The following is a 23,781-nucleotide window of genomic DNA, read 5'->3' as shown; positions in this document are numbered from 1 at the left end:
TACTACTCTTCCACATCACTCAGTTATGCAGTAGACACCAACAGGTTTACATTTTGGGATTTTGGGAAGTTGTTTAGCTGTTTGAGCCTCTGTGAAGCTTCAATCATGACTCTACTGACAGAGGAAAAACCCTACAAGTTCCCAGAGGACTTGGGCAGCTACACTTCCACTGTGAAGGGTCACTCCATGGACTGTGGTCCAAACAGTGACTATGTGGATGCCACAGAGGGGTCTGTGTTTATGGCAGTGGAGCCTCTGAGGAGGTCGCGTGGACGCCTCATCATGCATGCCATGGTGATGTTTGGTAGGGAATTCTGCTATGCTGTGGAAGCTGCATTTGTCACACCTGTCTTGCTCAGTGTGGGACTACCAAGAAGTCTTTACAGCCTTGTGTGGCTCATAAGCCCTGTTCTGGGCTTTGTTCTGCAGCCAGTGATTGGCTCAGCTAGTGACTACTGCCGCTCACCTTGGGGACGCAGGAGACCATACATCCTAACTTTGGGGGTTATGATGCTCGTTGGCATCAGCCTGTTTCTTAACGGAGACGCTCTGGTGTCAGGTGAGACTTTCAATTATTGACTTTACAGTTTTAAAGTTAGAGTTTACCTGCAGTTTGAAAGATTTAATTAACTTAGAGGCTGTAGCTCTTTGGCAAGCTGCCGATTGGTTTTGCTTTGCAAGAAACCTGACAGTAATTAGAAAGGGAAAGAAATTGGCTTCTATCTGTTTTAGCTGTAATACTTTCTTGCAATTCCCTCAAACCTGCTCCAGGAATGTGAAATCCTTTGTGTGTGTGTGTGTGTGTGTGTGTGTGTGTGTGTGTGTGTGTGTGTGTGTGTGTGTGTGCATAATTATCAGTTACATAATTCTACTTATGGGCTTGAACATAATCAGAAAAGCCTAAATTGTTTCTGATTTAGAATTTCTTAACAATGATGCAAAGTGTTTGAGGGAAACATATACAATCCCTAATGCTACACTATATGGCCTGAACTATATTTTGGCCCAGAAATAACCTCTATTCTTCTACAAATGCGATCCGGTAGATTTTGGAATGTGGACGTGGAAATTCCTTTCTATCTATTCTAAGTGAGGTTGGACACTGGTACATAGGTGTTCCATGTCATTCCAAATGTGATCAGTTCAGTTGAGGTCAGATCACTTTAAAGTACACTTGAGATCTACCACACCAACCTTTTTAACCATTCATTCATTCATTCATTCATGGAGCTCATTTTGTGCACAGTGGATTTGCCATGCAGGAACAAGGTTTGGTTGTCTTAGTTCTATTCTAAATAATAAAGTTCCAGCAAAAACATGTCATGTTAAAATATGTAGCAACAGTATCCAGAAGTGTTTCCATTTCTTTGGCCATATATAGTTTCTTTAAATGGCACAACCAGGGCTCTTCCAAGCCCATCCAAACTGGGTACTGCAGCCCTCCACTATTCTAGGCATCATGACAGAGTGGTTAGATGAAAGCCTTTTCTTAGTGCAAAACCCATGGAAGCCTGCTTGAAGTTTGCCAACAAAGGACTCTCAGACTTTTTGGAACAAAATCTTTAGTCTGATGGGTTGAGTGAATACTGAGTGGAGCAAAGTACAGAGAGATATTATCAATAAAAACCTGTTCTAGAGCACTCAGGACCTCAATCTGGAAACCTTCCTACATGACAACAACCCTAAGCACAAAGCCAAGGCAACAGAGGAGTGGCTTAGGGGCAACTCTGTGAATGTCCTAGAGTCATCATACTAGGAAAATCATCAAGACATGATATAGCTAACAGTTTCAAGAAGACCCACATATGACTGTGGTCAGGTATTCCCAAACTTTTGACCATATAGTGTACTTTTAGTGGAAATGCCTATAGGTTTTTTTTTTTTTTTGTTTTCTGACAGACCAACCCCATCCCCAGCAATAATAATAATAATAATAATAATAATAATAATAATAATAATAATAATAATAATGTTGAAATGTTTCATATATGTTGAAAGTAAAGCCATGTTTCCTCTGTGTCTTGTTTCAGTACTAGTGCAAAACATAGGTTGGAAGAGAACCTGGTCCATAGTGGTGGTCATGTTTGGAGTGGTCATGTTTGACTTTTCAGCAGATTTCATAGATGGGCCAGTGAAGGCCTACCTTTTTGATGTGTGCTCTTACCAGGATAAGGAGAGAGGCCTGCATTACCATGCCCTGCTTACTGGTAAGTGGAGATGTTTAAATGTATTTTGTGAAATGAACTGAAAGTGTTGCAAATAGTTATATTTTGACCGTTCACCATCTTTTTACACTATTTATCCCAGTGTATTATTTCCCCCAGTTTATTCAAGCTGAATACATTTCTGTTGAGCCGCTCTGAAGCCTATTTTTATAATGTGTATTGGTTTTACAATTTAATGCTTCTGCCACTTGGTAGTTTTTGTTTTTCCATCCTTACTGTTATATCACCCCTCTGAGAGTACTTGATTGTTTTGTATGATATGGAATATGAATTGCAATTGATTTAAAAATTCACAAGGTGAAATGTTTGAAATAGTTTAACTTTAAATGCTTTCTCCCTTTATGTCATACAAAGATGTTACCTACATGGTCATGGTGTGTGTGCCTGCTTGTCTTCCATTCCCTTTATTCTAGATTATTATTAGCACAGTATTTTAAGGTATTAAGAATTATCACTGTAACCATAAAATTAATGTACAGTATTAGGTTTTGGTATTGATTCAAAAAGGGACAAGTCCACAACAAGTTTCTGAATTTCTAAAACAATTGTTCTTTTATAGCCTTCTCCTAATTTAAAATATTTAAGGATATTTAAGGCATGCAATAAACAAGCAGGACCAGGTGAAACTATTAATGCTCATATAAATATAAATGCTAATAATTAATCCCATTAATGCTGTTGACATTAAATTTGTACCTTGTGCCACTTTTAGCCATGAAATATCTCACTATCTTAAATGTGTGAATTATACATTGGTGAATTTAATCCAGTGGTGGATAACATACACCATTCCTTTACTTGAGTACAAATAAAAGTATTCTACTTAAATATTACTACTGTAAAAGTTTTTGCCTTATGCAATTCAATGTTCCATTCTCCTGCACATTACACAATTTAAAGGAGAGTTGCTTTATTGTGTTATTGTTACAGCCAATAAATTTGCAGTTCAGAAAATATTGTTAAATACCCTTACTCTAAACAAATTTTTGCAAGAACCATGGGGTTACACTTGTGATTTTACAACAGGCTCTCTTTTAACACAATTTATCCACTTCTGAATAGTGAGGACCATTTTCTGAAATGTAGTGGAGTAAATAATAAGATATTACATGTTTGTCATGTTATGGGAGTTCTCACGATAGCAGAGGAAATCAGTGTACATTGAAGACACTTGACAGACAAACAAAAACACGCAGATGGATACATAGCAAAATGTGGAAGTTTCTGACTATAAAATGTTTTTTTTTTTACATAATCTAAAACTCCTTATAATATATGGCATAATTTCTGAACATAAGGTGCCAACTTATTAATATGCCTAATTGTAATTATTTAATAGAATAATTGCAATTATTTTATAAATCAATAATTTGTTTTATTAAATACTTTCACTTTATTGCTTAACTTACTCAAAGAATTTACAAATATTTTGACATGATGTAACATATAGTAACATGCACATGTTTATCACTTGCTCTGTAAATATGAGTCAGACAGTATGCTTGCCGGTTTTTACACCAGATTTGTCTCATACAGTGCTGAATTTGTGTGAAATTGCTGAATGTTGCTGCTAAAGCAGTCTCTCCTATATTTTTCCACTCAGTAAACAAAATGCGTATAGCTATCTTGCTATAACAGACGTTCTGCCGGAGTGCTGTCTGAACAGAAGTCTGACAGTGAGGCATTAAAAGGACATCAGCCGGGAAATCAAATCATATCCATGTGCTTTTTCCGATGTTAAATCTGCAACATCATTAATGAGCGCAAGTTCACGCTGAAGGTTCTGGCTCAGGAGTCTCAATTGCACATGCCTAAATTTATAAGCTTTCACCAGCTTGCACTTGAGATCGAAAGGCTTTGATATAAAAATAAAGCAAATTCATTGTGAAGTCAGTGGAAAAAAGAAAAAGCAAATTATTTGTATTATTTATCTTTGGAGAGCTTCAAAAAATTCTACTTTTGCGACAGAAAAACACTTATTTTATCAGTTGGTTGAAAAATCTCAGAGTAAAACCACTAACCCATCAATAAAACTTTTTTTTTAATCCTTCTTCAAATACACTAAATGTCAGAAAATATAAACAAGAATCCTAAAAGGTACTTTATTGAAGTCACCCTTAATATTTAGATGAGAGACACATTTCTGTCTGATATACAAATAGGCCTGTGTGGAAATACATGCTGAATTAAATGTGAATTTTAATGACATCACTGAGAAAAAAATGGTGAATATGAAAACAAACATAATCTAACAGCCAGTAGTTGAGCATTTGTGCACATTATCTTCATCTGTTATTGAACACAGGTTAAAATGTGTTCAGAAACAGATGAAGATAATTCACACCACAAATGTTTACTGGTTTTATTGATATTTTATAAGTTATAGATATAGTTATAGAGTTATATAAGTTATAGATATAGTTTTAGCAGAAAAATACACGTCAGTAAACACGTGAATAAGCACGCACACGCACACACACACACACACACACACACACACACACACACACACACACCACTGAGCTACAGTAATGCACTCTGATCATGTGCTACTTCTGTTGCTCTCAGCTTCAACCCATGATCCCAGCACATGACTAGGCAGGAGTGGACCTGAACAAAGCACTCAGTCTGTTTCATTCTGTTTTGTTTTACCTTAGCTTTATTTTTATAGGTTAAAAAAATGTTAGAGGCTAGGGGAGGTTAGAGAAATTATTAGAGTCAGTCATTTGTCACATATTAACTCATTCTCATAGATTTATGTTTAAATGTTGCTTATCACTTCCTCACTGAAATTGTGGCTGTTTCCTGTACTGTATGTACAACAAAAGCTAATAGTTGGTGATGCAAGTTAAAGGTCAAAGATTAATTATTTTTGGGTGGAAAGGGTGGCATACTATCTTTCCGGTGGATGTTCGTAATCTGTAAGCTCATACACACTTTTCTTCATGTGTCTCATGCTGCCTCCTGATACAGTTTGAGCAGCAAGATCAAAAGACAGTTTGTTGGCTTTTGTTGTCTCGGAGGAAGCATGTGCTTCAAGACTGCTTTCGTGGGTAGCTTTCATTTGATAAGGAGAAGGAAGATGGACAGTGAGCTAGTGGTGGAAATTTACTATATTATATGCAGTTTCAACCCAGAATATGTAAAAAAAAATGAAATTTCAAAAAGTAAACACATTTTATAGGATGTCTTTGGATGTGGTAAAGTAAAATATTTTTTTGCACTTTAAATATGAGACTCAAACCAGTGAATAATTTGGAACGCTGATTGAACCTCCTCAGCCTACATCAGTGCTTTACCAATCTTGGCTAAATAAACATAAATCTACACAATCACACTGTAAATGTAGTCATCCTCCCAGAAACATGGATGATATTGATTATTACAAATATATATATATATATATATATATATATATATATATATATATATATATATATATATATATATATATATATATATAAATATGAAGTATCTAAATCCTACCTTTATCTCCACCTTTTTTCAAATACTCACAGTATGTTTATAGTTTATGTGAAATGTTTAATGTGTGCCAGACCTTGTGCCTGGAGGTTTTGCAGGAAGTTTTTTAAATTAACAACCTGAGATAGGACTGGATCTGAGTCCACTGCACCTGTAAACTACCATATCCCTGATTCCTATATAAAGCCTTACACACATCTGATTTGCACCCATAATCCATGTGCAGAAATGCTGTCATCTAGACACCAGATTTAACACCTACATTCTGGATAATAGAGCATAAATAAATAATGACTGTAGGAGGGAAGTATATATTGAGCTGCAGAAATAAAATAAGTGTTAAAAATGAAATCATATTACAATATGTACAGTACAGACCAAAAGTTTGGACACACCTTCTTATTCAAAGAGTTTTCTTTATTTTCATGACTATGAAAATTGTAGATTCACACTGAAGGCATCAAAACTATGAATTAACACATGTGGAATTATATACATAACAAAAGAGTGTGGAACAACTGAAAAATGTCATATTCTAGGTTCTTCAAAGTAGCCACCTTTTGCTTTGATTACTGCTTTGCACACTCTTGGCATTCTCTTGATGAGCTTCAAGAGGTAGTCACCTGAAATGGTCTTCCAACAGTCTTGAAGGAGTTCCCCGAGAGATGTTTGGCACTTGTTGGCCCTTTTGCCTTCACTCTGCGGTCCAGCTCACCCCTAAACCATCTCGATTGGGTTCAGGTCCGGTGACTGTGGAGGCCAGGTCATCTGGCGGAAACCCCATCACTCTCCTTCTTGGTCAAATAGCCCTTGATGCCTTCAGTGTGACTCTACAATTTTCATAGTCATGAAAATAAAGAAAACTCTTTGAATGAGAAGGTGTGTCCAAACTTTTGGTCTGTACTGTATGTATGTATGCATGTATGTATAAATGTATGTATGTATGTATGTATGTATGTATGTATGTATGTATTTGAGCGCTTCACGTATTGTTCACATTAGAATTGGTAAAAATGTGGATTATTTGACTTTTCATGGGCATGGCATGGGCACTGGTGCCAGAAAGGCTGTTTTAAGTATTTTATATTCTGTTATTCTCTGTGGGGTTTTATGCATAATAGACATAGAATAAACATCTCTACATAGAAAAGTGTGGAAAAAAATCCAGTGAGTAACACTTCTGTAGGCTGAAGCATCTTGCTTGTATCAGAAGAGAATGACCAAATGGATTAGGATAACTATCAAGCTGATTTATTCAAGACATCTATGGCAACTTAAATGACCACTATTTATAACAATAGTAAGCACAATCTAGCCAATGTAAATACTTAAAGTTGTTTATTATAAGCATTCAAAATGAACTGGAAGTTTAGCAACCTGCACCTCAAGAAGCGTTAAAATTGCATAGTTATTAAGCTGTTTTTGTCCAAAAGAATATAATTAGATGTAGAAAAAAAAATATTGTAAAATTTTTTTTTCACAACATATTGATTTAAACAGGGTGTTTTAGACAAATACGCCATTATCTGTGCAAGCAAAAATCTTCTGAGGCTGTAATAGCCAAAACATGTCAAAAGGCAACATTAATTCCATGTGGCTCCAGAGTTCCAAGAGTATAAATTAGCCTTTCCTTTCGTTTCCTCACTTCATTGCCAATGTAATAACAACTAGCAATACCAACAGAGATGTCATTAATGTTAGGTCATCAATATTGAAGCATCTCGCTATTAGAAAATAGAAATCATTCTGATGGTAGGATGGTGCTTAAATGCCCAGGCAGTCTTTCTTCTTTTTCCAATGTTCTGTTAATTCTATGTCTTATAAAAAGGGCAATAAACAAAAAGCCATGCGCTTACAGTGATGACAAGAACACTTTGCTTGCACAGTTGACAGAGAAATAAATAAACATACAGTTACAGATTATAAATAGTCTACCGACACCCTTTTTTTTACTTGTAATGAATATACAAGAAATTATGTCAGATATTTCCCCACCATTATTGTGACATTGCAACCCACATGATTCAAGTGATAAATAAAATGAAGGAACAAAATAAATATTTTAGAGAAAAACAAAATGTGTATGTATAAGTAATTACCCCGAATAAAGCTCACTGGTAGGATTTTCTTGTACATGATATCATTGTCAAAAGCTATTAATCAGGAGAGGGCTACAAAATAATTTTCATAACATAAGATGTATCAGAGAACACTGTGAAAGCCACAATAAGTGGAGAAAGCACAGTGACATGATCAAGAATTAATATTTTCATGAAAATTGATGAATGGATTGACAAAAACCTAAAAAAAAAAAAAAAGAAGGCTGCAAAGAGAACTATGACAGAATTAAAAATTAAAGGATGGACTAGCCACCAAGACATTGGCAAAACATACAGTTCATATAGCATCATCACCCCAAACTATATTGCAAAATGTGTTTTGAGCAAAAAGATGCATTTGGTGCATACAAGACTGTTCGCTCAAAGGACAAAATAGTGAATGCAAAATCATGCTCAAGCCAAACTGTTTTCTTAAATTAAATAAATTAGACAGCTGAAGATGAAGAAATTCCTTTTATAGCATGACAATGGTCCAAGCAACACAACCAAGTAAACCAAAGAATAGTTTCTTAGGAAAAATTGATCAGCATTTTTCACAAGGACCAAGTCAAAACCAAGAGCTGAATTCAAAGACTTGTGGATTGACTTGTAGGAGGATGTGCACAAAAGATCCTTTTGCAATCTAAAAGATGTAATGTCAGCAAGGAGAAGTAGAAAACACATGCCACACTAAAAGGGAATGGGCACATTCATGCAGGTTATTATAAATGTGTCCTCCCCCTTTATCCTGTTTTATAATAACTTTTAGTTTGTTTTCTCTTGATTCTTTGTTGCTATAGCAACAATAATAAAAGCAAATAATAAAAAAATAAATCAAGAGAAAATAAACTAAAAGTTATTAGAAAATAGAATAAAAGGAAGGGACACTTACAGGTGGAACACATTAGTGTTTTTTTATGTCATTATTTATTTAGTTTATTTGAACAGAAAAACCTGCAAATTTAACAGAACATTTTATCTAGATTTTTTTTCATGTCCACTGTACCTACAGATAACACTGACCATCCTGATTCAGAAATCAACAGAGCTGTTGTATAATTACATTTAAATGTACAGAAAGAAACTAATGGTTCCTCTTTAAGATAAATTATTCTCATTGAGCATATCATCTCATGTCCTGTTCCTTTCCAGGTCTGGGTGGTGCATGTGGGTACCTGACTGGAGCAATGGATTGGGGACATTCTGCACTGGGAGCTTTACTGGGCTCAGAGTACCAGGTCATTTATTTCTTCTCAGCCATCACCTGGGGCTTCTTCCTCACTGTGCACCTCTTCAGCATTCCTGAAAAGCCTTTGGGAAAACAGCATTCCAATGAGCAGTTGGTTCCCAGTGCCCCCTTGCTGCAGCCGACAGTAATGAATGGTTCCTCATATGGCGCTGTGACTAAAGAACCTGATCTGAGACCTCGCTCATTCTCGGCTCTAAGTGAGGCCAACTCAGTCACATCAGCTCAAAGCAGCCGAGTAATGAGGCGAGTTGAATCACTCATTTTTATTTTTTGCAAGCAATAAATAGTATAACGTGAAGAAAGCACTTGCTGTGGTGCTGGTATAGTTATGTTACCACAACAGATTCTTTTCCTGTAACAGTCCTGAGGAATTTATTGTTTATTCATCTTATATCACAACAGATTGCAAATGAGTGCAGTATTATTATATTATTAATGAATAACACATCATACTTTTAAGTCCTATTATCAAACAGCATACTCCGACATTGAAGACTACTTTTGTGAAGGTTACATAAACAGATCTTCATAGAAAACTTGATTATATAATTGATTATGCACTCACCATGCACTTTATATACATGTATATTTGTACATTCATGCAGTTATCTTTAACATGTGGCAGCAGCACAATGCATACAGTCAACAGCTACAGGTCAAGAGCAGTTACTGTTTACATCAGAACACCAGATCGGAGAAAAAATTTTATCTCAGTGATTTTAATTGTGGATGTTGGTACCAGATATGATGAGTATTACAGAAACTGCTGACTTCTGATTTTTACACACAACAATCTCTAGAGTTTACATGACAGGAACTCTGAGGCTTTAATAGGGACAGACAGATTCACCCTATCTGAACAGTTGAATACTGGAAAAAGTATGTGATTTTTTTTAGTTACTGTCCACTGTGAGTCTGTGATAACTATATCCTCAGATTCCTGTTCATTTCTTATAGGAGTGTAACTGATGTAGTCTTCTGCTTTTTAATCCATCTTAAGTTAATGTTCTGTGCATGCTGAGATGCTTTTCTTCTCACCACAGTTGGAAAGAATGATTATTAAGTAACTATATGCTTACCGGAAGTCTGGAAAACTGGCAATTATTTATTCTTTTTTGATATTTCATGTAACTGAAGCTTGTGATTTCTAATCTTTTGCTTCACACTGCTGCCATGTGATTGGCTAATTAGATACCTGCATGAATGTGCAGGTGTGCAGGTGTTCCCAATAAAGTGGAAATGTATATATTTTTATTGTTAGACACCACACACTTAGTCCATCACACAAGTTCATGTGAACGAGCTGTTAATGCTGTCCTGTGAATGAGCACATTAATATAAAGCTGCATTAATATCAGAGCTGACGGTATAGAAAATTACTTGACACCCACTGACCATTTAGAATTGAACAGCTCTGTGTGATAAGACACCCATGGTTCATATGGTTTGGTGATAATGTCATGTTGTGATTAGATATGGATTTATTTTGGTCACATTAGACATAGAGGCACATAATATGAAATGCTGTCTAGGGATGTAACATGCAATGTCAGCATCAGTGTGAATGTGCTGATGAACTGTGAATTTTTATTGGACCACCTCTATCTCTTAGAATGTGTCTTCTGATTGAGTCACATGTACACCACTACTGTTTTTGTCTGTTCAAGGACTGTGAGTATTCAGTATCTAATTAAAACGATCACAGTGTGGCCTACATCTAACATAACCAGTAACTTTATCTAAGCATGATTCGTGTTTGCTGTTTTTTATTCCCACCATTCATAAACAAATCAGTAATAATCAGGCATTTTTTTTTCAGTGGGCTTGTAATTTCAGAGCTTCTGCTGTAGAGTCCTTCAATGATGAACTGGCGGCTTGTATTACACAATAGACCATCTGTCCCTGAGACTGTCAAAAGAGGTCTTCTTCTGCTTCATGAACCTCCGGCTTTCAGTTTAAGCAGCTAAAGAGGACAATAAATGGTTTAACTGTTGTATCATATTAGAGTGACAGTTCAGCAAAAAAATAAATCATGCACACAACAGCTCCCTTATAGCTGGTTTACCTGTACAGCCAAGACATATTTTGGGCTTTGTGATTACAAGCTTTGCGAAAATATCTTAAACGACATCCAGTTCTTTAGTGATGTCACATAGACAGGCTGATGTGGTGTTAGAGAAAATGGGATTTCCTTGATATAAATATATAAATCAAACCACACAGAATGTTGGAATGTTATGCCAGCAGCTTTTTCCCACTTAAAGATAACACATTTTTACATTAGAACCCAGTGTGTAAGGGTGCTGAAGAAGAGTCCAAATTGAGCCATATAGACTTGTGTCTATTCTGTGTGTGCTCAAAAAGGGACAAAAAATAAGTGTTCATCAAGAATTTGTGTCCTTATTGAACTTTTGCTAAGTCATGTTCAAGATCACACTCCCAGTGTGTGTGTGTGTGTGTGTGTGTGTGTGTGTGTGTGTGTGTGTCCATGTCTCGCTAGCTCTAACTTTTAAGTTGTCTCTCTGTCTGTCTTTGACAGTTTGTCTGACTATCACTCTCTTCTCATCACATCACTGGTTATGATAGGACACGATAGCACACTGTAAGCACAAACACACAAATAAGTAGACTTTGCGTTAATAAGACACACGTGAGAATAATCACACTACCATCTAGAGTGAATTCTCAATGGACTGGTGTCATACAAAAAATCAGCCACAAACTATACCCAACTATCTCTAATCAGTGCACTCTTAGCAATTTCAGGACACAAATGGCCATGGTCTATGTAAAATCCAATTGCACACTTCTTTGTGTTTACAGTGAGCCCCACATGGCACATGGATTTGAGGACAGTCCTCAGATGGTGCTTCCAATTATTACTGTAAATGATTATGCCCACTGAGCTTCTCCAATCATTTCTCGATTGATCAGATGGCAAGCATTGCATTCAGCTAAGCCAAAAGTTGGGCACCAAGAATACTAAGAATGTGTAAAATGTAAATATAAAAGAGAATGCAATGATTTGCAAATCTCATACACCTATATTTTATTCACAATAGTACACAGAAAACATATCTTATGTTTAATAATAATATGTTTAAACTGAGAAACTGTGTCATTTAATGGGGAAAAAAGGTTATTTATAATTTGATGGCTGCAATTCGTCTCTAAATATTTGCATCCCTTCTAATTTTACCAACAGTCCAAACACGTCTTGGAACTTAGAAGACCAGCTGCTGGAGTTTTGGTAAAAATAATGTTTTCACATTCATATCTGATGCAGGATTAAACCTGCCTATCAATCCTCTGTCTTTTTTTGGTCAGATTTTTCATTTGATGATGTTCCAAATATTACGACGACATGCTGTTATAACAGATGCATTTTAGTATTGTAGCTGAAATATGCTTTCCTAAACAAGTAAATATTGCTTTAAAACCTGCATATACCTTTCAGGATTGATGGAGCATTTTCAGATGTAAGAGCTGCCCACTCCATAGGCACTAATTCACCCGAATACTACAAGTGATGCAGGCTTTTGAACTAATCTCTGATAACATGCCAAGCGATCCCTCTTCACTGCAGTCCAGAGGACGTTGCGTCCATGGTTTCCAAAATGAATTTTAAATAACGGTTTGCCTGAAGTAGATGGCGGTGCTTCTGGATCATGTTCATATATGGCTTCTTTTTTTTTGCATAATAGAGCTTTAACCTGCATTAATGATTTCTGAAGTGTTTTTGAGCTCATGCAGTAATTCCCCTTACAGAATCGTGCCTGTTTTTAATGCAGTATTGCCTATGGGCATGAAGATCATGGGCATTCGATATTGATTTCTGCCCTTGTCCCACAGAGGTTTCTCCAGATCTTTTATTAATATTATGTACTGTAGATGATAAAACATTCAAAGAGTTCACAATTTTATTTTGAGGAGCATTACTCTGAAATTGTTCCACAATTTTTAGATGCAGTTTTTTATTTCACAGGTTGTTCAAACTCTGACTATTTTTACCTCTCTTTTTTTTTATACCTATTCATGTTACTGACTTTTTGTCAATTAGCCTAATTAGTTGCAACATTTTCCTCTAGCTGTTTCTTTTTGTAACACTTAACAGCCTTTTGTTGCCCGTCATCAACATTGAGTCATGCTTCAGCCAGCAAAGAAAAGATTAGCTTAATTTTGTATTCTTTCTTTACAATGAGTAAAAGCTATAAACGTATATAAATGATATTATACATCAAGGAACCTGTATGATTTGGTTTACAATAGTTTCATGAGAAATGAAAAAATGTCAAATAAAATAATATAAATAGACAAAGCATAATCTCTCACATGTTCAGTGTCTTATATTTAGCTTGCCCTTTGCATCTATTATCTTAATTAGTTCGGAAGGACGAGATAAAATAATGAATATTTATGACCTCGATCCTGACCTTGATACACGATGGTACATTTTGTCATCCTGCCTTCCTATCATGGTGATTCCAGAGCCAAATATCCGAACTTGCAAAAATTTAAGCAATTTTTTTTTTTTATGATTGGCAACATATTGGTTTTAAATAAGTACATTTGCATTTTTATTCTAAGCATAAATGTAGCACAATATGTTTAACTTGCTTCCATATAAGGACAGACACAGTAATTATTTACTTTTACTTTTGAAAATAATACCACAATATCAATTATAATAAGAATGTATATACACTTTGGACTTAATCCACCTTTTAATACCACCACTATCACGTCGGGATTATAGAAACCGTCAGTACAATACAAAAACAAAATATAACAACGTGTGGCATTACAGAGAGGGGTATTTCACATATGAGGGTGAATACCATTTTTACTAAAGCTAGCTCGAAACCTCTACACTAAAACTTTAATTGTGCCACCCACATCATCTGGAGCAGTTCAGAATCAATATTTGTCTAATAACATGACAAAAACCTAAAAATGTACATAAAATACAACCTACTTAACAGAGATGAGTAGTCATAAATTGTATCGCTCCTCAGAGGCTGTAATCCAGTGGCGAACAAACCATTTCCCAGGCTAAAACTAGCTAGCTAGCTTCGGGATTAGCCGACCTCTCCTCACGATGTCTAGCTTTTCTTGAAAATGGATTTTTAAGTATGTCCGAGACCAAATCAATTTCTCTTCCTTCATCAGCCATTGTAGGCATAAAAAAGTCTAACTCAGATGTACTAATGTGTGCAGAGCGCTACAGACGAGTTATGCCAGTCAAACTTGCCTGTAACCCTCCAACCAATCAGATGGACGGAAACATGCCGACGCTATTCTGGGACAGCTAGCTGAAATCTGATTTGTTAAAGAAACAGATTTATTTATTATAGAGACTAAGGTAAAAAGGCTAGCAGTACAGACTTTAAAGGCCCTGGGCAGATTAGACTGACATGGCAGCACATAGAGGCTGAAATCTGATTGGACAGAAAATCTAACACTGTAGCATCATCTAACATCTAGTACTGGAAGCAGTGCAGCCAAGAGAAACGCTACGAAATAAAGAGAATATACTGTTGGGAATAAAATAATACAATTTCATGGAACAAATCTTAGAATTTAGCTGTAAATGTAGGTCAGTGCTTCTGATAGTGTTTAGGCCATCAGAGAAGGCTTTGCTGGCCCTGACCACCCACCACTGTCAGCACCACTATGTACAAGTTGTATGTTCAAGTTTTTGTATGTTTTTTTGTGTGTGTGTGAAGCTGTTGTTGCATGTCAGCTTTATTGCTTTGCCTGCCATAGTTATGTTTAGGGTCAGTAGCTTTAACCTTTTTACCCTTAAGCATCCTTGTCTTCTATGATTGCCTTGGCCCTCTCTTGTAATGTTATTTCCCATTCAGTCCCTACATGTTACAAACCCTTTTTTTCTTGCATTTGCTGCCTTTGCCTCTATTTTGTGACATCTTTATTCTCTTGCAACCCTCCATTTTCTGCTTCCATGGCTTTGATAATGGGCTTGAATTGATTTTCGTCATTTTTGCATCACTGGCTTTTATTTATTTACATACTTTTGATCAGAGGATCCTTAGTAATGCCTTAATTCTTGCCTAAATCTTTATTTATTTCCTACAACAAAACTGCAAAGACTTCTTATTCTCCAGAGCATTTTTGGGAACCATCTTTTAAAAAAAAAGCATTGAAACTCTCATGCTAGTCAAGCTGCATAGTATTCACTGTCAATAATAGAATTTTATTTAGCAGCTATATAAATATTACATTTTAAGAGGAGACCCTAGATCACAAGGGAAAAACTTAGTCAGCTTGTACTGGCAATGGAAAATATCTTGTTTAAAAACAGCAGTCCAAATGAATGTTCTTGCAGCATGAACACTGTGTAATTCCACCCTAACCTCTCCCCTCGACTGAAATCACCTACATGGTTATCTACTCACAATAGCTTGCTATAAATAAACTGCAGTTTGCTGTTGCTAGTTATTACTGGAGTACAACAGTCATTCCCTTGCGAACCCTTATTTCATTCTTAAAAGAACACTGTGATGTTTCCAGGAAAACACATGATGTAAACCCCACTCTACTGAACATGTTCCCATATGAGAAAGCTACAGCTTAAGCTTTGATTATTATGTCTCCTCCCAAAAAAAAAAAAAAAAAAAACATATCAATAATTAATCACAGAAGACCGACACAAAAAAAACTAATAACTTTTTTTAGTTTTATATTTTTATTTCACTAGAAATCTTGAAAAATGTCTCCCAAGAAAATCAGTGATAGTGCTGTGAAAACGAAAGTAAATAGAATTACATGGAAACCGAGGAGGTTACGAGCGTTTTGTGCGTCTCACACTCGCAATCAACCACTATAACATGATTAAGTGTTAAATTATGTTTATATTACGGTCATTTGCGGTGTATTTGTTTTTAAAAATAGGCTACAAATACTTTTTAAGTGCAGAAATAAGCGATCGGATGAGATCTCGGAACGGATTAAATCACTTTTACATTCATTCCTATGGGGAAAATCAGTTCGAACATACGAGCAAATGGACACATGAGCAATTTTCAAGAACGAATTATGCTCGTACAACGGCGTTCCACTGTATATATATATATATATACAGTACAGACCAAAAGTTTGGACACACCTTCTTATTCAAAGAGTTTTCTTTATTTTCATGACTATGAAAATTGTAGATTCACACTGAAGGCATCAAAACTATGAATTAACACGTGGAATTATATACATAACAAAAAAGTGTGAAACAACTGAAAAATGTCATTCTAGGTTCTTCAAAGTAGCCACCTTTTGCTTTGATTACTGCTTTGCACACTTTTGCCATTCTCTCGATGAGCTTAAAGAGGTAGTCACCTGAAATGGTCTTCCAACAGTCTTGAAGGAGTTCCCCAAGAGATGTTTGGCACTTGTTGGCCCTTTTGCCTTCACTCTGCGGTCCAGCTCACCCCTAAACCATCTCGATTGGGTTCAGGTCCGGTGACTGTGGAGGTCAGGTCATCTGGCGCAGCACCCCATCACTCTCCTTCTTGGTCAAATAGCCCTTGATGCCTTCAGTGTGACTCTACAATTTTCATAGTCATGAAAATAAAGAAAACTCTTTGGATGAGAAGGTGTGTCCAAACTTTTGGTCTGTACTGTGTGTGTATATATATATATATATATATATATATATAAATTATGGGTGGAACAATACACACAATTCATGGTTTGGTACATCGGTTTATAAGGTTCAATTTTAGTACAGTTAGGGGGAAGAGATGCAAAAGAAATTGCTTGTCATTTTTTTTTTATTAATGCAATTTAATATTATTAACATTTGTGATCAACATTTGAACAGTTTCTATTTTTAAAGCAATTTTAAATAAATAAAAAGAATAAATCACATTAATGCAATACACTTTTTATTATATTGATAAAATTTAGTAATCAAATTATTTAACACAAAATTATTTGATTTAATTAAATAAAATACATGAAATTTCATACTGGATCTGTTGAGGCCTGGGTTACCAACGACCGCCACAGGTATTGTTAGCCAACAGGGTACCGGGGAAATTGGGCTACTGTTGGCTGAGGTAGGAGAATGAGAGGAGGAAGATGTCTACAGAGACAGCAGGAAAAGGAGAAGTGTAGGAGAGTGGAGGTTCGGGTTGGTATTTTAAATGTTGGTACTATGACTGGTAAAGGGAGAGAGATAGCTGATATGATGGAGATGAGAAAGGTAGATATGTTGTGTGTTAGGAAGACCAAGTGGAAAGGGAGTAAGGCCAGGAGCATTGGAGGTGGGTTTAAACTCTTCTTTTATGGTGCTGATAAAAAGGGAAATGGTGTAGGGTGATTCTGAAGGAAGAGTACAGGAAGAGTGTAGTTGATGTGATGAGTCTCTTACATAATAATGGGAATATATCCCATAGGAACATATATGCAGAGCATATAAACATTCAGATACACATAAAATATATGGGCAAAAGTATTACAGATTTGGGACCCCTGAATTTTCCTGGCATTCGTGTTTTTTTCCCAAACTGTTATTGCAAAGCTGAAGGGTATTGTATTGGTGGCATTTGGATGCGACAGCATTACATTTTTCCTTCACTTGAACTAGGAGACCCAAAACTGCCCCTGTACTCAAAGCAAACTCAGTAGATATGCTTTGTACGATTCGGAGTGGTAGATTTCCTGCTATAAAGCAGACCTCCCCCTTATTAAACACCTTTGGAATGAATTGGATTGCTGACTGCACCCCCTGCCCTCCTAACCTCACCTACATCAGTACCTGACTTTACTAACACACTTGTGTCTAAATGAGCACAAATCTCCACAAGAACATTCAGGGAATTATAAAATTGAGACCAAATGCGGAATGTTATGCTCAAAAAGCACATACCATACTTATGGCCAGGTATCTACAAACCTTTGGCAATATAGCGCAATCATTACAGCTTCAGATTTGTGTAATAAACTGTGTGCGTGTGTGTGCATTTATGTGTTGCAGGTACAGAAGAGGATGACTCTGAAATCATTGCTGTCTGCCATGATTAACATGCCCAGTCACTACCGCTGCCTATGTATCAGCCACCTGCTGGGCTGGACCGCTTTCCTCTGCAACATGCTCTTCTTCACTGACTTTATGGGTCAGGTGAGATGAAGCTCATATGTGGCTAAGCATGAAACATGTTACTTAAACTTCAACTAAGGATGTAACTGTTTACAAAAAAAAAATTTCTGAACACTATACACTGAACAGATAAACCACACTATATATTTTCTTGTTTATATATATATTTTTAAAATAAACTAAAATATATGAATTAAATGCTTTTATTTATAGAGCATCACCTCCATGTAGCCCACACAGATCATGCATCATGTTTGATTTGAGAATATATACTATTTTAAGGAAAAAATAAGATCATTTTGAATTTGACATCTGCAACAGGTCTCAAAAAAATATAACAATAATTTATTTAGTCACTACATTAAATTAAAAATACAAATTAACCAAAATTGAGAAAAACAATATTTTAATTTGCAAAAAAAAAAAAAAGTTGTTCTGTCTTGTTGCACAAACAAGCCTTGTTGCCAAGACAACTAAAAACCTGGATTGTGTCAAATAATCAACAACCATCAACCACACTGACAGAAACACAGAGGACCATGTATGGCTGTTGTTTAAACACTATAGCTCTGACTTCAATACCAAAAGGGTTCAGCTTCAAGCTCTGGGATCTAGAACTTAATTCACCAGTCTGTGACTGGGACATGGACTTCTTCACTGGGAGACCCCAAGTAGTGAGAGTGGGGCAGTTCATCATTGCCAAACACTGGAGCCCCCTGCTGTCTTTACACACATGATCTCTCTCTCTACCATCAATTTTAAGCCTATCTGTCTCTCTTATAATTTTATCAAAACCAAGGAATTGCTTGTGGACTGCAAGAAAAATTCTGTAACTACTGTAAAACTACTCTGCAATCAGAGACAGACAAGGGTTGGACCAACTGCGAACTGCTGAGAAAATTCAGCGTCTCCACACCAATCTTGAATATGTGCTATAAAAAGATTACTGATTTTCTATGCATCTCATCATGGATTGGGACCAGAAAGCCATTCGGAGTGTGGTGTCTTTAGCTAGGTGCACCTCCAGATCTGCTTTACTCTCTCTGCAAGACATTTACAGGCAGTGGAGTACCAGAGCTAATAAAATCCTCCTATTGTGATAAATGTCTGTGCAGCCTGCTGCAATCAGGCAAGCTCTTTTGTAATCTCATTTATATAATTGAGAGGCTCAGAAGGAGCTTCTTCTTTCTGGCCATCAGAATCCTCAACATTAATATGTTCACCATACAGATCCATTAGTACTCCATAAATACTCTCACTCCACCCTGCACTCTGCACATTCTGATGTACATAACTAATTTTTGCACATTTCTGTGAAACATTTCTTATTTCTTATTATTTGTTATTGCTTATCCTTCTCATTTCTTTTTCTTTCCTTTTTTTTTTTACTTTAGTTATTTAATGCACAGTTTAAAGACAATTTGGCCACATTTTTATTCACTTCAACTTATTTACAGTACACAACTGCATATTTGACATATAAAATCTTGATTGTTGTAGTACAGACACAGATATCTGTTTTTTTTTTATAATGAGCCATAATAAATGTCTGGGTAGATTTTACAAATTATGTTACTGTTTCCTTCCATGCACTAGATGTTGTGTTTTCTTGGTAACATAGTACAATATGTTTTAAGGTTCTTACATTTTTGGTCTCATTTGCTTCTTTTTCTTGTAGATTGTGTATAAGGGGAACCCGTACGCACCTCATAACTCAACTGCATTTGCCACCTATGAGAGGGGGGTGGAGGTGGGCTGCTGGGGGCTGTGCATCAATGCTGTGTCCTCTGCTCTTTATTCCTGTGAGTATTTACCCTGTTGTGACATGTCCTGTAGTGTTTCACCAACACTCTCCTAATGCATGCACAGAATACATTAGAACAGATGTGCAACACTATTTAGAGATAAGAGAACAGGAGTTGCTATTCATCAAAAGGAGACTTTAAGTGATTATATCTAAAGCAAATTTGCAAAGCAAAAGTTCTGCCAAGAAACACAATTGCATATTTTTGCTATTACCGAAAACAAAGTTGTTTAGCTAGGACATGCTTTGGGATTTTACATTTTTGCCTGAATTTTTATTCTGGAGTCACAAGATTAAAATAATTATGAAAGTTGTGAATGGTGTTTTCACTCTGAAAACATCACTGCTTAAATGCATCATAGTTTTGTCTCTAGAATTATCTTCCGTAATTTTCTGTATGCTTTGCAAGCTATGACTATTAGCTCTAATGACTATTTATGCTGAGTGTTCCAATCCTGATAATAGGACTATGTTGCCATTCATATAACTGTATTATTCTCAAACTTTAAATTATTCCTCTATTTTATTACTTATTTAATTGTGGTTATGATGTCTTTGTTTTGCATGTGCAGATGTACAGAGGCTACTACTGCCCTATATTGGATTAAAAGGTCTCTACTTCCTGGGCTACTTCCTGTTTGGACTGGGCACGAGTCTGATTGGTCTGTTTCCTAACATCATCTCCACACTGACGCTGTGCTGTGTGTTTGGTGTGATGTCTAGCACACTTTACACCGTCCCATTCAACCTGATTTCAGAATACCACAGGGAGGAGGAGGTGCGTGTGTGTGTGTATGTGTGTTCTATGTGTGCATGCATGCATATATGCCTGTGTGTGGTTTGAACTGAGGCAGTTCATTCATATCAGAATAAAAGCAAAACTGGAGGCAGAGGGTTTGATAGTGTGTAGTGGTGATTGTCTCAGTCAGGGACACACTAGATAGGTACAGTATAAGTACAGATTGCTTTATCACATTGGGACACTTTACCCTATATGTGTTATTGATGGGAACGTCTCATTCCACCTGTTTTTTAGCCTAACGAAATTGCCGAATAGGCCAGTTGGCTCTCTTGAACCCGGGGCACAATATTCTTTCAGTCCCATGACGTTAGAGTACAACGCCGCTTTGAGGCTAAACGGGTGGGCCAAAAAGGGCTTTGCCCAGGACCTGAACACCCCAGTGTGCAGGCCTGGAAAGAACGATTGACCCTGACATGGAGGTTGTGATGCCGTTAACAGAAAGCGCTCGTCAAGCTTACCGGACAGAGGGCCTTTCTGCTCATCGGCCGGCCAACTAGATCCGGCTGATCTAGCTCTCTTCACAGGGGTAGGAAACTGCTGAAAGGCATGCTTCTGAAGCCCATAAACGAGTGCTGGACCGGGCAGGTGAGGTCAGAGAAATTGACAAGCCCGGTAATTCATTTATAGTCAGCGCTATTGACGTGAATTTGTATCTTTAAATCAGAGGTGCTGGCTGTGCATTCATTCTTATTTAATTTGATGTTAATTAGGTTTCTTTATTTTGGTTTTGCTTGGGAGACAGACACAGTCTCAATTTAGTTGACCCTGAGTGACGACCCCATGCAGCTAGTAGATGGTCAGTTTAGCCTGTTTGTCTGCTCCCTAGCCCTGGCTCTGGACAGTCACTGGTTTAACTAGTGCTGATCTAGTTCTGATCTTATACTACAAGAAATGAGAGCAGGACCTTCCCAAGTGGGACGGATACTGTTCTTCTCTAACATGCCAGCCTTGCCCTTAACATTGCTCTAATTATCTATGAAGCCCACATTGTGAGCCCGAACAGTGAGAAGCCACCAAAACAGTCCTCTTTCTCGCTCTGTCTTGTAGACTGATGTGGTAACTGTAACTCTGTTTCATCACATCATTCTTTTAGAGACTATTTTCCTATTACAGTACAACCCATTAATTTTTTTTCTCTTCCAATGGTGATTTAATTTGCTAGAGATGTGCTCTCACCTTTGATTAATTTAATGCTTTCCTTTTACCAGTAGTATGTTCATATGATTAATTGAAAATGCTACCATGCAAATCCATCAGGCTCTGAAACTACAACTGATTAACACTGAAGGTGTTGATAAGAAACTGAAACACTGGCGGGGAGGTTTTAATTATTACTTTCTTAAAAACCCCAATAAACAATAACCAATGAATGGATTCCTTTACCTTAAGTCCTGAAACAGCAGCTTGAGAACACTGTATCCTATACAAAACAAATGTTTTTGTAGATATTTTTAGGTACCTGTTCACCTGCTAGTTAATAAGATAATTAGCAGTTAGCACATTAGATTAGTATTCTAGATAAGTCAAGGCCCTTTTGTTGCATTTAAGTCATGTGGAAGAATTTGTGATGGCATTGACATGTCATTTAATTGTTTACATGGTAAAAATGGGAGGTTTTCATCTAGTTATTGCTATGTTTTGATATTTATAGCATTATATCATCTAAATCTTTAATAAAAAAGTTGGTCATGGATTACAAGCTGTAATTTATAAAATATTAAAATATAGAAAGAAATTTCGATTTTAAAATTGAATTACCCTGGAATTAATTCAAAGGGTTGACAGAAAGCTGCCAAAAAGGTGAGTTGTTCTAATTTCCCCCAGTCTTAAAGTGAGAAATAAGTTTTCCAAGTGGTTGATAAATAAAACCTTTTCCCAGACAGAATGTGGGAATTCCATTATATCCCCAGTCAGATGGTGGCATTTTTATTTCCTGCAGTCAAATGTGAAAATTACACTTTGTCCAAATTGTGTTTAACATAACTGCAAATTTCATAAGGAGGGTAGCTATTAGTTCTCACACAGAAACTGGAAATTACAGTTTGACCAGCGAAAAGGTGGAGATTTTTTTTTTTTCAGTTGAAAAGTAGGGATTACTCATTTTCCAGTCGGAATGTCAAAATGATATTTTATCCAAGTTGGATGTTGAAAATTACACATTTCACATTCTGAAACTGGTAATTCCATTGTTATCCATCTGAACAGCGGGGATTATAAAATTTCTCAAATGGATGCTACATATTACACTTTTCTAGTCAAAACATGGGAATTACACTATATCAAAGATTACACTTTTACCAAGTCAAAGTTGGGAACTGCACTTTTTCTATTTTAAAGACAGGACGTTTAAAAAAAAACTAAAGTTGTTTGAATATATTGCAGGTGGGTGAAACAATCCTTAGTGGGTCTCTAATTAAAATAATAATTTTAGGGCAAATACTGATAATAAGCATTAAATAAAATTAAAAAGTAAAAAGAATGAAAGACAAAAATAAACAAATAATAAAAAATTCCAAACATAAAGAAAAAAAACTTGTATTTAAATGCTGAAATATATAATTTCTTCTTTAAGTCTTTATTAAAATAATTAATGTAATAATATGAAATAAAAAAAAATATATATATTTTTTTAATAAAAGGTCCCAATAAAGTGTTTATGATATAATATAGATGGCTTATCTCTAATGATTTCCAATCTGTCATGCAGGAGCGGAGGAAGCAGAGTGGGACAAAGGTGTCTCTGCAGAGCAGAGGGACGGGAATGGACTGTGCAGCTCTGACCTGTATGGTGCAGTTAGCTCAGATCATAGTGGGAGCTGGACTAGGAGCTCTAGTGAATATGGCCGGGAGCGTGGTAGTGGTGGTTCTGTCAGCTTCAACCATGTCTCTTGTCGGCTGTCTGTTTATTACTATCTTTATTAAGCATGTACATTAAACTCAACACATTGAAATAAACAGAATAAATGCTTCATATCAGTCTCATATTTGTGAAATAATTTTTGTC

At 36.2% G+C, this 23,781-nt stretch overlaps 1 protein-coding gene across 1 annotated transcript; it reads left to right on the top strand.

Annotated features, from left to right (window-relative positions):
• slc45a2 (solute carrier family 45 member 2) lies at nucleotides 1-23,781 on the top strand. The gene is given in 8 exon segments (XM_046868116.1): nucleotides 1-559; nucleotides 2,031-2,207; nucleotides 8,960-9,271; nucleotides 9,274-9,299; nucleotides 18,049-18,192; nucleotides 19,850-19,973; nucleotides 20,548-20,753; nucleotides 23,485-23,781. Coding segments are annotated over 8 exon segments (1,671 nt in total). The 5' UTR covers nucleotides 1-105; the 3' UTR covers nucleotides 23,713-23,781.

This window comes from Silurus meridionalis, chromosome 15, assembly GCF_014805685.1.
Source record: "Silurus meridionalis isolate SWU-2019-XX chromosome 15, ASM1480568v1, whole genome shotgun sequence".
Lineage (NCBI taxonomy): Eukaryota > Metazoa > Chordata > Actinopteri > Siluriformes > Siluridae > Silurus > Silurus meridionalis.
Note: the sequence above shows the minus strand (reverse complement) of the source record. Positions and strands in the feature narration are given on the sequence as shown.